This window comes from Oncorhynchus mykiss, chromosome 21 (genome assembly GCF_013265735.2).
Source record: "Oncorhynchus mykiss isolate Arlee chromosome 21, USDA_OmykA_1.1, whole genome shotgun sequence".
NCBI classification, from domain to species: Eukaryota; Metazoa; Chordata; class Actinopteri; order Salmoniformes; family Salmonidae; genus Oncorhynchus; species Oncorhynchus mykiss.
This window is the reverse complement of record NC_048585.1, coordinates 62345759-62361998: the sequence shown is the minus strand read 5'-3', so window position 1 is coordinate 62361998 and position 16240 is coordinate 62345759. Positions and strand designations below refer to the sequence as shown.

General features: G+C 41.0%; 1 protein-coding gene across 2 annotated transcripts in view; it reads left to right on the top strand.

Annotated features, from left to right (window-relative positions):
- The first annotated feature begins 7696 nt into the window (after nt 1–7696).
- The window catches only part of tlr2 (toll-like receptor 2), a 27679-nt gene continuing 19135 nt past the window's right edge, over nt 7697–16240 (top strand). Inside the window, exons 1-2 of one of the 2 annotated variants that reach the window (XM_036958362.1) lie at nt 7697–7815; nt 14072–14410. In XM_036958362.1, coding sequence (XP_036814257.1) covers nt 14108–14410 — 303 coding nt within the window. In that variant the 5' untranslated portion in view covers nt 7697–7815; nt 14072–14107. Of the gene's footprint in view, nt 7816–11311; nt 12029–14071; nt 14411–16240 lie in introns of those variants that run through there. The other variant, XM_036958363.1, reaches the window with a different exon arrangement.

The window sequence follows — 16240 nt, the reverse complement described above, 5'->3', positions numbered from 1 at the left end:
CGACTTTATAATGGTTAAAATCACTGTTCTTCAATCCTGGTCCCTGGGACCCACAGGGTGTGCAGGGACTAGTTCCAACCCAGCACTAACACAACTGTCAACAGCTATAGTCAAAGTCTGGATGATTAGTTGATTTTTAACCTTTATTTAACTAGGCAAGTCAGTTAAGAACAAATTCTTATTTACAATGACGCTCTACCCCGACCGAACCCGGACGACGCTGGGCCAATTGTGCGTCGCCCTATGGGACTCCTAATCACGGCCGGTTGTGATACAGCCTGGAATCAAACCAGGTCCTGTAGTGACGCCTCTAGCACTGAGATGCAGTGCCTTAGACCGCTGCGCCACTCGGGAACCCCTGATTAGCTGTATCCAGTAAAGAACTACAAACACAAATAACTACAAACGCAAATAACTACAAACGCAAAGAACTACAAACACAAATAACTACAAACGCAAATAACTACAAACGCAAAGAACTACAAACGCAAATAACTACAAACGCAAAGAACTACAAACACAAATAACTACAAACGCAAATAACTACAAACGCAAATAACTACAAACGCAAATAACTACAAACGCAAAGAACTACAAACACAAATAACTACAAACGCAAATAACTACAAACGCAAATAACTACAAACGCAAAGAACTACAAACACAAATAACTACAAACGCAAATAACTACAAACGCAAAGAACTACAAACGCAAAGAACTACAAACGCAAAGAACTACAAACGCAAAGAACTACAAACGCAAATAACTACAAACGCAAATAACTACAAACGCAAATAACTACAAACGCAAAGAACTACAAACACAAATAACTACAAACGCAAATAACTACAAACGCAAAGAACTACAAACACAAATAACTACAAACGCAAAGAACTACAAACGCAAAGAACTACAAACGCAAAGAACTACAAACACAAAGAACTACAAACGCAAATAACTACAAACGCAAAGAACTACAAACGCAAATAACTACAAACGCAAAGAACTACAAACACAAAGAACTACAAACGCAAATAACTACAAACGCAAAGAACTACAAACACAAAGAACAGCAAACACAAATAACTACAAACGCAAATAACTACAAACGCAAAGAACTACAAACGCAAAGAACAGCAAACGCAAAGAACTACAAACAAAGAACTACAAACATAAATGACTACAAACAAAGAACTACAAACACAAAGAACTACAAACAAAGAACTACAAACATAAATGACTACAAACAAAGAACTACAAACACAAAGAACTACAAACAAAGAACTACAAACACAAAGAACTACAAACACCATGATCTTTTATTTATTATTTTAGCTGTATCCAGTCTGTTAACATCTATAGTCAAAGTCTGGATGATTAAATCATTAGCTGTATCTGGTTTGTTAGTTAGTGCTGGGATGGCACTAAAACCTGCACAGAACCGGGGTCGTTGAACACTGATGACATCACTTCCTTGGTGACCTTCAAGTCTTGTTTCCTGGTACTAAAACATGACCCATTAATAAAGCATTGATTCAATACTTTGCGTGTCTGCTGTGTGTGTTTAAGCGTGCATGTTTTTTCCACAAACCATCCTGTTCACAACGCTATCAACCACTAGAGGGAAGCAGAGAAAAGGTAGAGAACCCTGAAACCTTGAAGATAGGCAGTGACGTTGCCCCTAGACACTGATCTTGGGTCAGTTTTGCATTTCCCCACTAATGTTTAAGGTTAGGATTGGGGGAGAAGAAGCTGATTCTAGATCTGTACACAAAGGCAACCTGCCTAAATGACTACAGACTCACGTCCGTGAGCCATGAAGGGCATTGGAAGGTTGGTAATGGCTCACATCAACACCATTATCCCAGAAACGCTAGACCCACTCCAATTTGCATACCACCGCAACAGATCCACAGATGATCCACACTGCCCTTTCCCACCTGGACAAAAGGAACACCTACGTGAGAATGCTGTTCATTGACTACAGCTCAGTGTTCAACACCACAGTGTCCACAAAGCTCATCACTAAGCTAAGGACCCTGGGACTAAACACCTCTCTCTGCAACTGGATCCTGGACTTTCTGATGGGCCGCTCCCAGGTTGGTGAGGGTAGGTAACAACACATCTGCCACGCTGATCCTCAACACTGGAGATGCCCAGGGGTGCGTGCTCAGTCCTCTCCTGTACTCCCTGTTCACCCACGACTACATGGCCAGGCATGACTCCAACATTAAGTTTGCAGACGACACAACAGCTTGATCACTGACGAGACAGCCTATAGGGAGGAGGTAAGAGACCTGGCCATGTAGTGCCAGAATAACAACCTATCCCTCAACTTAACCAAGACTAAGGAGATCCAATTGTTAGTAGTTACTATCTTGTCTCATCGCTACAACTCCCGTACGGGCTCGGGAGAGACGAAGGTCGAAAGCCATGCGTCCTCCGAAACACACCCCAACCTAGCCGCACTGCTTCTTAACATAGCGCGCATCCAACCCGGTAGCCATGCGCCCGGCACACCACAGGAGTCGCTAGTGTGCGATGAGACAAGGATATCCCTACTGGCCAAACCCTCCCCAACCTGGACGACGCTAGGCCAATTGTGCGTCGCCCCACGGACCTCCCGGTCGCGGCCGGCTGCGACAGAGCCTGGGCTCAAACCCAGAGTCTCTGGTGGCACAGCGATGCTCTAGACCACTGCGCCACCCGGGAGACCCTCAACCTCTCTTTTTACGCTGATAGTACTCGCTGTTTATCATATATGCATAGTCACTTTGACCATATCTACATGTACATACTACCTCAATAAGCCTGACTAACAGGTGTCTGTATGTAGCCTCGCTACTGTATATAGCCTCTCTACTGTATATAGCCTCTCTACTGTATATAGCCTCGCTACTGTATAGAGCCTCTCTACTGTATATAGCCTCTCTACTGTATATAGCCTCGCTACTGTATATAGCCTCTCTACTGTATGTAGCCTCTCTACTGTATATAGCCTCGCTACTGTATATAGCCTCTACTGTATAAAGCCTTGCTACTGTATGTAGCCTCGCTACTGTATATAGACTCGTTACTGTATAGAGCCTCTCTACTGTATATAGCCTCTCTACTGTATATAGCCTCGCTACTGTATAGAGCCTCTCTACTGTATGTAGCCTCGCTACTGTATATAGCCTCTACTGTATATAGCCTCTCTACTGTATGTAGCCTCGCTACTGTATATAGCCTCTACTGTATATAGCCTCTCTACTGTATATAGCCTCTCTACTGTATATATCCTCTCTACTGTATATAGCCTCGCTACTGTATAGAGCCTCTCTACTGTATATAGCCGTGCTACTGTATATAGCCTCTCTACTGTATATGGCCTCTCTACTGTATATAGCCTCTCTACTGTATATAGCCTCTCTACTGTATATAGCCTCTCTACTGTACATAGCCTCGCTACTTTTATAGCCTCTACTGTATATAGCCTCTCTACTGTATATAGCCTCTCTACTGTATATAGCCTCTCTACTGTATATAGTCTCTCTACTGTACATAGCCTCGCTACTGTATATAGCCTCTACTGTATATAGCCTCTCTACTGTACATAGCCTCTCTACTGTATATACCCTCTCTACTGTATATACCCTCTCTACTGTATATAGCCTCTCTACTGTGTATAGCCTCTCTACTGTATATACCCTCTCTACTGTATATACAGCCTCTCTACTGTATATAGCCTCTCTACTGTATATAGCCTCTCTACTGTATATAGCCTCCCTACTGTATATAGCCTCTCTACTGTATATAGCCTCTCTACTGTATATAGCCTCCCTACTGTATATTGCCTCTCTACTGTATATAGCCTCTCTACTGTATATAGCCTCTCTACTGTACATAGCCTCTCTACTGTATATAGCCTCTACTGTATATAGCCTCTCTACTGTATATAGCCTCTCTACTGTATATACCCTCTCTATTGTATATACCCTCTCTACTGTATATAGCCTCTCTACTGTGTATAGCCTCTACTGTATATAGCCTCTCTACTGTATATAGCCTCTCTACTGTATATAGCCTCTCTACTGTATATAGCCTCTCTACTGTATATACCCTCTCTACTGTATATACAGCCTCTCTACTGTATATAGCCTCTCTACTGTATATACAGCCTCTCTACTGTATATAGCCTCTCTACTGTATATAGCCTCTCTACTGTATATAGCCTCTCTACTGTGTATACCCTCTCTACTGTATATACAGCCTCTCTACTGTATATAGCCTCTCTACTGTATATAGCCTCTCTACTGTATATAGCCTCTCTACTGTATATACCCTCTCTACTGTATATAGCCTCTCTACTGTATATAGCCTCCCTACTGTATATAGCCTCTCTACTGTATATAGCCTCTACTGTATAAAGCCTCTCTACTGTATATAGCCTCGCTACTGTATAGAGCCTCTCTACTGTATATAGCCTCTCTACTGTATATAGCCTCGCTACTGTACATAGCCTCTCTACTGTACATAGCCTCTCTACTGTATATAGCCTCCCTACTGTATATAGCCTCTCTACTGTATATAGCCTCTCTACTGTATAAAGCCTCTCTACTGTATATAGCCTCCCTACTGTATATAGCCTCTCTACTGTATATAGCCTCTCTACTGTATATAGCCTCTCTACTGTATATAGTCTCTCTACTGTATAGAGCCTCTCTACTGTATACAGTCTCTCTACTGTATACAGCCTCTCTACTGTATATAGCCTCTCTACTGTATATAGCCTCTCTACTGTATATAGCCTCTACTGTATATAGCCTCTCTACTGTATATAGTCTCTCTACTGTATAAAGCCTCTCTACTGTATATAGCCTCTCTACTGTACATAGCCTCTCTACTGTATATAGCCTCGCTACTGTATATAGCCTCTCTACTGTATATAGCCTCTCTACTGTATATAGCCTCTCTACTGTATATAGCCTCTCTACTGTATATAGCCTCTCTACTGTATATAACCTCTCTACTGTATATAGCCTCTCTACTGTATATAGCCTCTCTACTGTATATAGCCTCCCTACTGTGTATAGCCTCTCTACTGTATATAGCCTCTCTACTGTATATAACCTCTCTACTGTATATAGCCTCTCTACTGTATATAGCCTCTCTACTGTATATAATCTCTCTACTGTATATAGCCTCGCTACTGTATAGAGCCTCTCTATTGTATATAGCCTCTCTACTGTATATAGCCTCTCTACTGTATATAGCCTCTCTACTGTATATAGCCTCTCTACTGTATATAGCCTCTCTACTGTATATAGCATCTCTACTGTATATAGCCTCTCTACTGTATATAGCCTCCTTACTGTATATAGCCTCTCTACTGTATATAGCCTCTCTACTGTATATAGCCTCTCTACTGTATATAGCCTCTCTACTGTATATAGCCTCTCTACTGTATATAGCCTCTCTACTGTATATAGCCTCCTTACTGTATATAGCCTCTCTACTGTATATAGCCTCTCTACTGTATATAGCCTCCTTACTGTATATAGCCTCTCTACTGTATATAGCCTCTACTGTATAGAGCCTCTCTACTGTATATAGCCTCTCTACTGTGTATAGCCTCTCTACTGTATAGAGCCTCTCTACTGTATATAGCCTCTCTACTGTATATAGCCTATCTACTGTATATAGCCTCTCTACTGTATATAACCTCTCTACTGTGTATAGCCTCTCTACTGTATACAGCCTCTCTACTGTGTATAGCCTCTCTACTGTGTATAGCCTCTCTACTGTATATAGCCTCTCTACTGTATATACCCTCTCTACTGTATATAGCCTCGCTACTGTATATAGCCTCTCTACTGTATATAGCCTCTCTACTGTATGTAGCCTCGCTACTGTATATAGCCTCTCTACTGTATATAGCCTCGCTACTGTGTATAACCTCTCTACTGTATATAGCCTCTCTACTGTATATAGCCTCTCTACTGTATATAGCCTCTCTACTGTATATAGCCTCTCTACTGTATATAGCCTCTCTACTGTATATAGCCTCTCTACTGTATATAACCTCCCTACTGTATATAGCCTCTCTACTATATATAGCCTCTCTACTGTATATAGCCTCTCTACTGTATATAGCCTCTCTACTGTATATAGCCTCTCTACTGTATATAGCCTCTCTACTGTATATACCCTCTCTACTGTATATAGCCTCTACTGTATATAGCCTCTCTACTGTATATAGCCTCTACTGTATATACCCTCTCTACTGTATATAGCCTCTACTGTATATACCCTCTCTACTGTATATAGCCTCTCTACTGTATATAGCCTCTCTACTGTATATAGTCTGTCTTTTTACTGTTGTTTTATTTCTTTACTTACCTATTGTTCACCTAGTACCTTTTTTGCACTATTGGTCAGAGCCTGTAAGTAAGCATTTAGGGTCTACACCTGTTGTATTCAGCCCACATGACAAATCAACTTTTATTTAATTTGTAACTAGGGGAAACTTCACTATGGAGCCAGATAGCCACCGTGAACAGTAAAATGATTAGATTAGCCCGCGCTCCAGCAGGTATATCTCACTAGTCACCCCACCATCAACAGTAAAATGATTAGATTAGCCCGCGCTCCAGCAGGTATATCTCACTAGTCACCCCACCTTCAACAGTAAAATGATTAGATTAGCCCGCGCTCCAGCAGGTATATCTCACTAGTCACCCCACCTTCAACAGTAAAAATGATTAGATTAGCCCGCGCTCCAGCAGGTATATCTCACTAGTCACCCCACCTTCAACAGTAAAATGATTAGATTAGCCCGCGCTCCAGCAGGTATATCTCACTAGTCACCCCACCTTCAACAGTAAAATGATTAGATTAGCCCGCGCTCCAGCAGGTATATCTCACTAGTCACCCCACCATCAACAGTAAAATGATTAGATTAGCCCGCGCTCCAGCAGGTATATCTCACTAGTCACCCCACCATCAACAGTAAAAATGATTAGATTAGCCCGCGCTCCAGCAGGTATATCTCACTAGTCACCCCACCTTCAACAGTAAAATGATTAGATTAGCCCGCGCTCCAGCAGGTATATCTCACTAGTCACCCCACCATCAACAGTAAAATCAGTGGATGAGTGTAGGCCTACGTTATGTTAGAAACACTCAGAGCACATCTTTACTATTACAGTTCCCTGTTTCAAGTTCCCCAAACATGTCACTCACCGTGTATAAACACGATAAGGAGCAAAGCCCATACACATATATGTATGTCTGTGTGTCTGTGTGTGTGTGTGTGTGTGTGTGTGTGTGTGTGAGGTTCCTTTTCCCAACCAATCAGAGTACACTAAACAGGTAGGACACAGGGATCTAGACTTAAAGGGGAAATGTGTGTGTGTGTGTGTGTGTGTGTGTGTGTGTGTGTGTGTGTGCGTGTGTGTGTGTGTGTGTGGTGACAGCAGGTTTTTTAGCGATGTAGTCTCATGATTAATCTCAGGATCTGGGATTTCATCCAAAATCAAGTGACTTCTTCTTTCACACACACACGCACTCTCAAACACGCACTCTCTCACTCACACACACACACACACACACACACACACACACACACACACACACACACACACACACACACACACACACACACCAGTGGAACAGTAGGAAGTGATACTTTTTGCATAACTGGTTTTACATAAACACACACACAGTCCCCTGCCCATGAGCATCCTGTCTATCCCTATGTTTATCTGTTCATCTCCTGGTTACATCAGGTCTCAACGCAGAGCACCTTTAAACAGAACACCCTGAGAGTCAAGGTAAAAGTCATCCATCTGCTTGTGTCTAGTTTTGCACCTGCTGTCTTGATTTGAAAACCTCTTAAACCACAAAATGTCTTTAGAATAACAAATATGACTGACCACCTCGATGCGGTCTAATGGAGCGCAAGAATGTGAAATTGTGACACTTAGAGCTAGAAAATTGTATATCGGCTCGATTCGGTCTGATGCATAAACATTTGAAATCGTGTTTTTCACGTTGGATAAAAGTAGAGACTCAGAGCTAGAAAATGGTATATATCAGACACGACAGTTGAGGAGAAATGGGAAAGTAAATTCTGCTTGGAAAGTTGATAAACTTGTAACAAAGATTAAGACTAAAAGAGGAGAAAGTAGTAGCCTACAATAATGAAAACACCAGGTAAAATAACACTTTATCTCGTCCTTGGTCTTTCTCCTAATCTGACGTTGGTGCAGGTCATGTTGTTGTTCACATACCGTCTCTACACTACAAAAACGAAGTTGATTTGTCACAAATGAACAGGACACAGAAGCTGTAAACATTAGATCCTGGTCTCCCCTGTAAGCCTATTACAGTCAAACGGTTACTTGCATATTTGCAAAGTAGCAATATAAATATAATACAATATAAATATAATACAATATAAATATAGTACAATATAAATATAATACAATATAAATACAATACAATATAAATATAATACAATATAAATATAATACAATATAAATACAATACAATATAAATACAATACAATATAATACAATATAAATATAATACAATATAATACAATATAATACAATATAATACAATATAATACAATATAATACAATATAATACAATATAAATATAATACAATATAATACAATATAATACAATATAAATATAATACAATATAAATATAGTACAATATAAATATAGTACAATATAAATATAGTACAATATAAATATAATACAATATAATACAATATAAATATAATACAATATAAATATAATACAATATAATACAATATAAATATAATACAATATAAATATAGTACAATATAAATATAGTACAATATAAATATAGTACAATATAAAATATAATACAATATAAATATAATACAATATAAATATAATACAATATAATACAATATAGTACAATATAAATATAATACAATATAAATATAATACAATATAATACAATATAATACAATATAAATATAATACAATATAATACAATATAAATATAAATATAATACAATATAAATATAATACAATATAATACAATATAAAATATAGAAAGTGCCCGGATAAAAATATTTTACAAATATTTTACAATTATTTGATGATTCTTATCCAGACACACTTGTCTAAATTGATGGGTCATGAGAAATAACTTCTATAACCCCCCCACAGCTACATCTAGCTAAGTGGGTGGATCACTACTGTCTACTACACATGTTCATGAAATACAATAGATGGCTGTAATCACCCCCCAGACACACCTGGCTAACTTGATGGGTCATGTAATCATCTGACGAAGTGGAGTCTTTTGTTAAGACATGCTAGCTAACTAGCAAAACAATTAACCATAATTACAACCCATACAGTTAAAAACTCATTTTTATAGCTAGCCAACAAAATGCTGTAGTATGAATCTGCAGGAAGCTAAAGCTAACTATGTTCAATGTTAGCTGGCTAACATATAGGCTAATAACTAGCAATGTAAATGTCTGTCTGAGATACAAATAATATTACTACACAGATCATACACGTAGCGTTAGCTAGCGAGCCAGCCAGCCAGTTAACGTTAGCTAGCGAGCCAGCCAGCCAGTTAGCGTTAGCTAGCGAGCCAGCCAGCCAGTTAACGTTAGCTAGCGAGCCAGCCAGCCAGTTAGCGTTAGCTAGCGAGCCAGCCAGCCAGTTAACGTTAGCTAGCGAGCCAGCCAGACAGTTAACGTTAGCTAGCTAGCTAACAGTACGCTTTAACTTGCAATGAAAACATTTTAAACGTATAATAATCTGAAAATGTAGCTAAACTTTTTAATCCGTTTACTTGGATGAACACTTCACGACAGACTGGAACGCCTCCTGTGTTGTTTCTGATTTGTGTTCGTAGCTACAGCTTGTTTGACCCGTTGTGGCGAGTCACTCCGGAAAGTGGGTCCGTCACAACTTCTTCCAAACTGATATTTTTTTTGGGGTCGATTGAAACTGTTAAATTATTGGCATCAATGTTAGTTAAGAACAATTGCAACACTTTTTTTTTTTTTTCAGTTTTCCATAACGGGATATCTTTCCAAAAGAAAGCTGCGTCAGCAAGGATGATCTACACACACTGAGCGGCTCATGTTATAGATAGAAACATGCTACTGGTGTCAGACCAATCCCAACTCATCTCTCGGCATGTCCAGCCCATCCGTCACCTCAGCCAATCATGGCTAGCGGGAAGGTTCCTGTCCTTTTTCCGTGGCTAAACCAACTAGGCTCGTAATTTAAACAATTGTATAAGTATTTACAGATGGAACACAAGTTTATTATTAAGGCACATGAACATTCCAGAAGGCATTTAAGCCCAAAAACACATTTTGACACAAATGTTTAATTTGTGAAGTAGTGAAGTAGTTACGTGCGACATACAACTAGCTTCCTGAAACAGGTCACACTTTATTTCGTTAGTCCATCTATGATCTATCGATGGTCTTACTATCAACAAACTCTGTTGATAAGCAACTGCTTGCTAAGGTTAAGGTTAAGGGTTAGGATAAGGGTTAAGGTTAAGGGTTAAGGGTTAGGATAAGGGTTAGGATAAGGGTTAAGGGTTAAGTTAAGGTTAAGGTTAAGGGTTAAGGGTTAAGTTAAGGGTTAGGATAAAGGTTAAGGTTAGGGTTAAGGTTAAGGGTTAAGTTAAGGGTTAGGATAAGGGTTAAAGTTAAGGTTAAGGGTTAGGATAAGGGTTAGGATAAGGGTTAAGGTTAGGGTTAAGTTAAGGGTTAGGATAAGGGTTAAGGGTTAAGTTAAGGGTTAGGATAAGGGTTAAGGGTTAAGTTAAGGTTAAGGTTAAGGGTTAAGGGTTAAGTTAAGGGTTAGGATAAAGGTTAAGGTTAGGGTTAAGGTTAAGGTTAGGGCTAGAGTTAGGGGTAGTAGATAGTTGGGGTAGTTTGGGGTAGTAGATAGTCACTGATAGTCTGTAGAGAATCTACAGATGGACTATGCAAATAAAGTGTTAGTGAACAAATGTTTTCTGTTGAAAAGCTGTTTACACATCTAAACCACATTGCTTCCTTAGATATACACTTAGTTTCCGTTCAAAACTATACAATCTGTTTTAACTATGTGTGACGTTACGTAACCAAGCAACCAACGATCGTTGCTCAACAGAAAAGGGAACTAACAAATGAGCCACTGACAACCAGAACGAAACAGGTGGAGTCTTTAATATGGGTTCAGAAAGTGGGTGCCAACTGACTGGGTACTGGCTGGGTACCCTCGATTAGGGTCTTAAACACCCCCCCCCCCCCATGAACAGCCACTAAATCTGCCTGATAACAAACTAAAAGAAAACTCAACTTAGATTAGGAAGTGAAAATAACTGTTGAGCAACCCGAACAGGGAGGCACAAAATAAAAGGCTTTGTACGGACAAACTTAAAGAGGGACGGCAAACCAGCTCTTTCAACATCTATCATTCAAACTGGAGCATCGGCCATGCTGCTCTTAAAGGGGAACCGCACTGCTGCTCTTAAAGGGGAACCGCTCTGCTGCTCTTAAAGGGGAACCGCACTGCTGCTCTTAAAGGGGAACCGCACTGCTGCTCTTAAAGGGGAACCGCACTGCTGCTCTTAAAGGGGAACCGCACTGCTGCTCTTAAAGGGGAACCGCACTGCTGCTCTTAAAGGGGAACCGCACTGCTGCTCTTAAAGGGGAACCGCACTGCTGCTCTTAAAGGGGAACCGCACTGCTGCTCTTAAAGGGGAACCGCACTGCTGATTTTGCCTCATTTGTTTGTCTTGCTCCTCAAGAAATTCTGGCGGCCATGACAGAAACCAAACAGGAGTTGGCTTGGGGGTGTGGTTTTTTGGGGGGTGTTTTCTTGGGTGTGTCCTTGCCACCACCGAGACACACCCCTTTGTCAGAACCTTGCCCGCAGCTGTTTCCTCCCCACTCAATCACAACAAACAAACCTACTGCAGGTTGAGTTCAATAGCTACAGACAGAGGAAGGATGAGATGCCAGAGGAAGTGTTTAACAGGTCAGTAGCCTACAGAGTCATATGAGAAGAATGCAATTGCTGGATTTATGTAGATATTCTAAACTAAGTGTTTTGATAACTTTCACATGTATTAACAGGTCAGAATGGTTACCTTCAGTTACCTGGTTGGAACTTGCATTTCCCCATGTTTCAGTTACCTGGTTGGAACTGGCATTTCCCCATGTTTCAGTTACCTGGTTGGAACTGGCATTTCCCCATGTTTCAGTTACCTGGTTGGAACTGGCATTACCCCATGTTTCAGTTACATGGTTGGAACTGGCATTTCCCCATGTTTCAGTTACCTGGTTGGAACTGGCATTTCCCCATGTTTCAGTTACCTGGTTGGAACTGGCATTTCCCCATGTTTCAGTTACCTGGAGGGAACTGGCATTTCCCCATGTTTCAGTTACCTGGTTGGAACTGGTATTTCCCCATGTTTCAGTTACCTGGTTGGAACTGGCATTTCCCCATGTTTCAGTTACCTGGTTGGAACTGGCATTTCCCCATGTTTCAGTTACCTGGAGGGAACTGGCATTTCCCCATGTTTCAGTTACCTGGTTGGAACTGGCATTTCCCCATGTTTCAGTTACCTGGTTGGAACTGGCATTTCCCCATGTTTCAGTTACCTGGTTGGAACTGGCATTTCCCCATGTTTCAGTTACCTGGCTGGAACTGGCATTTCCCCATGCTTCAGTTACCTGGAGGGAACTGGCATTTCCCCTGGCTTCAGTTACCTGGTTGGAACTGGCATTTCCCCATGTTTCAGTTACCTGGTTGGAACTGGCATTTCCCCACGTTTCAGTTACCTGGTTGGAACTGGCATTTCCCCATGTTTCAGTTACCTGGTTGGAACTGGCATTTCCCCATGTTTCAGTTACCTGGTTGGAACTGGCATTTCCCCATGTTTCAGTTAGTTACCTGGTTGGAACTGGCATTTCCCCATGTTTCAGTTACCTGGTTGGAACTGGCATTTCCCCATGTTTCAGTTACCTGGTTGGAACTGGCATTTCCCCATGCTTCAGTTACCTGGTTGGAACTGGCATTTCCCCATGCTTCAGTTACCTGGTTGGAACTGGCATTTCCCCATGTTTCAGTTACCTGGAGGGAACTGGCATTTCCCCATGTTTCAGTTACCTGGTTGGAACTGGCATTTCCCCATGTTTCAGTTACCTGGAGGGAACTGGCATTTCCCCATGTTTCAGTTACCTGGTTGGAACTGGCATTTCCCCATGTTTCAGTTACCTGGAGGGAACTGGCATTTCCCCATGTTTCAGTTACCTGGTTGGACTGTCACTCAGTCCTCCAGAAAGCAACACCTATGCAGTTCTATTACGTGATATATTCTACTACGTGATATCTTTAAAAAGATGTGTTCGACAGGATTACCTACACATACTGACCAGCTTAAATAGACAGAAGCCTGCTATATGGCAGACCAATCCGAACTCATTTCTTGGCATGTCCAGCCCACTCATTATCTCAGACAATCATGGCTAGCGGGAAGGTTGCTTCCCTTTTTCTGTGGCTAAACCAACTGGGCTCGTAATTTAACAATTATATTCGTATTTACAGATGGCATACACGATTGTTATCAAGGCACATGAAAGTTCACATGTTCCAGAATTTCTGCCCCCAAAAAACACATTTTGATTTAAAAAATGTTTATGTTGAAATGTCTCTCTTGAAATGTCTCTGTGAAGACGTGACACACGACATACGCCTAGTTTTCTGAAACAAGTCACATATACGCACACGCAACTCAGGTCTGAATTTTCCTATGGTCCCTGGTCAAAAGTAGTGCACTACGCCTGTCTATGGAATATGGTGTCATTTGGAACGCACTCTGAATGACTTCAGCTGTTAATTTTACACTTTAAAATGTCTGAAACGATCAGGTTTAAGATGGTTTGGTTTCATTTGATTGAGGTCACTAACACCTATGAGTATAGATCCTCATCCACATAGTTGGTTATGTCAGAGGGAAAGTACAGACATCTTCTTACACAATCTCTCTATATCTTTCTCTTTCTCTCTCTCCTTCAGTCTCTCTCTTTTTCTCTCTTTCCTTTCTTTTTCAGAATGGGGTCTCTGGCCATGCTGGTCCTCCTCTTCTTCTCTCAGGGTCAAAGTTCAACCCCAGAGGTCGAGAAGAGGTCAACGTGTGATCAATGTGACGAGCGTCTCTTCTGCAACTGCTCCTCCCGGAACTACCGACACGTTCCCACGGTAACCGTCACCGAGGTCGTAACCCTCGACCTCTCCTTCAACGACATCACCTCGGTTGCTGAGGACGATCTGAGAGAGTACACGTGGTTACGAACCCTTGATCTCCATAGCAACAGGATCCAGAGTATCCACGAATGGGCCTTCCACCATCTGCAGGTAACCCATAGAGTTATATAAACGGCACATTGCCTGCATGTGGGGCAGCAGGGTAGCCTAGTGGTTAGAGCGTTGGACTAGTAACCGGAAGGTTTCAAGTTCAAACCCCCGAGCTGACAAGGTACAAATCTGTCGTTCTGCCCCTGAACAGGCAGTTAAATCACTGTTCCTAGGTCGTCATTGAAAATAAAAATTTGTTCTTTAACTGACTTGCCTCGTAAAATAAATCAAATGTCCTGCATTTAACACACACATATATATATATATATATATATATATATATAGAGGGCACTCCTACTGCAGGTAACGCATAGAGTTATATAGAGGGCACATCGAGCTCTTTGTTTATTTGGATCGACCTTAGCTTTTGCAGAAGTGGCAGCTACTTTTCCTGGGGTCCACAAAGAACACAAAACATGACAATTAACCAAACACAAGGAAGGCAATGTGTTTGTTAGAGTGTGTCTGTGTGGTGTGCTTGTGTGTGTCACAATCCCTGCTGTTCCACAAGTTATTTTTTTATCTGTTTTTTTAAAGTTATTTTGCTGTTTGCTTGAATAACTTGAGATGGAAGGGAGTTCCATGCGATCATGGCTCTGTATAAAACTGTGCATTGCCATGAATTTGTTTTGGACTGTGAAGAGACCCCTGGTGACATGTCTTGTAGGGTATGTATGGGTGTCTGAAGAGACCCCTGGTGACATGTCTTGTGGGGTGTGAATGGGTGTCTGAAGAGACCCCTGGTGACATGTCTTGTGGGGTGTGTATAGGTGTCTGAGCTTAATGTTATTTGATTAAACAGACATTATGGAATTTTTTTCACAGTAATATTTATCATCAAAACAAGAAGAGAAGTAGTTAATCTGTTGTCAACCCTCAACCAGGAAAGACTGGCATCCATGTTGTTCATGTTAGTTCTTTATGTGCCGTTAAGGGTGAGGCGTGCTGCTCTGTTTGGAACCAGATGCAGTTTTGCTAGATCTTTCTTTGCTGCACCTGACCATATTACTGGACAGTTATCAAGATGAGACAAGATCAGACGAGATGAGACGAGACAAGATGAGACAAGATGAGAAGAGATGAGACGAGTTGAGAAGAGATGAGACGAGATGAGATGAGACGAGATGAGAAGAGATGAGACGAGATGAGACGAGATGAGACGAGACAAGATGAGACAAGATGAGAAGAGATGAGACGAGATGAGACGAGACAAGATGAGACAAGATCAGACGAGATGAGACGAGACAAGATGAGACAAGATGAGAAGAGATGAGACGAGACAAGATGAGACAAGATGAGAAGAGATGAGACGAGATGAGATGAGACGAGATGAGAAGAGATGAGAAGAGATGAGACGAGATCAGAGCCTGAACCACTAGTACAGCTGATTTTTATTTTTATGTTTAAAAACATACAGAATGTATTTTTTATAACAGAAATACCTCTCCCTAATCTTCACAACAACTTTGTCAATATGACTTAACCATGATAATAGACCATTCAATGTTCCTCCTAGGAGTTTAGCTTTCTCAACTTGCTCAATTTATAGACAACTCCATTGGAGGTTTAGGTGTTAAATAATGTTTTTAACCAAATACCATACTTTTAGTTTTAGCTGTATTCAAGACCAGTTTATTATCGATCACCCATTCTGAAACTGACTGTAACTCCCTTTGAATTTCCGTGAGCTCACTGGCATTGGGAGCTGACATGTAAAAGTGGAGAATCATCCACATACATAGGAATTTTAGCTTTGTGTAATACCAGTGGGACATCATCTGTAAATATAGAGAAGAGTAACTGCCTAAGACAATTGCCCTGAGGAACACC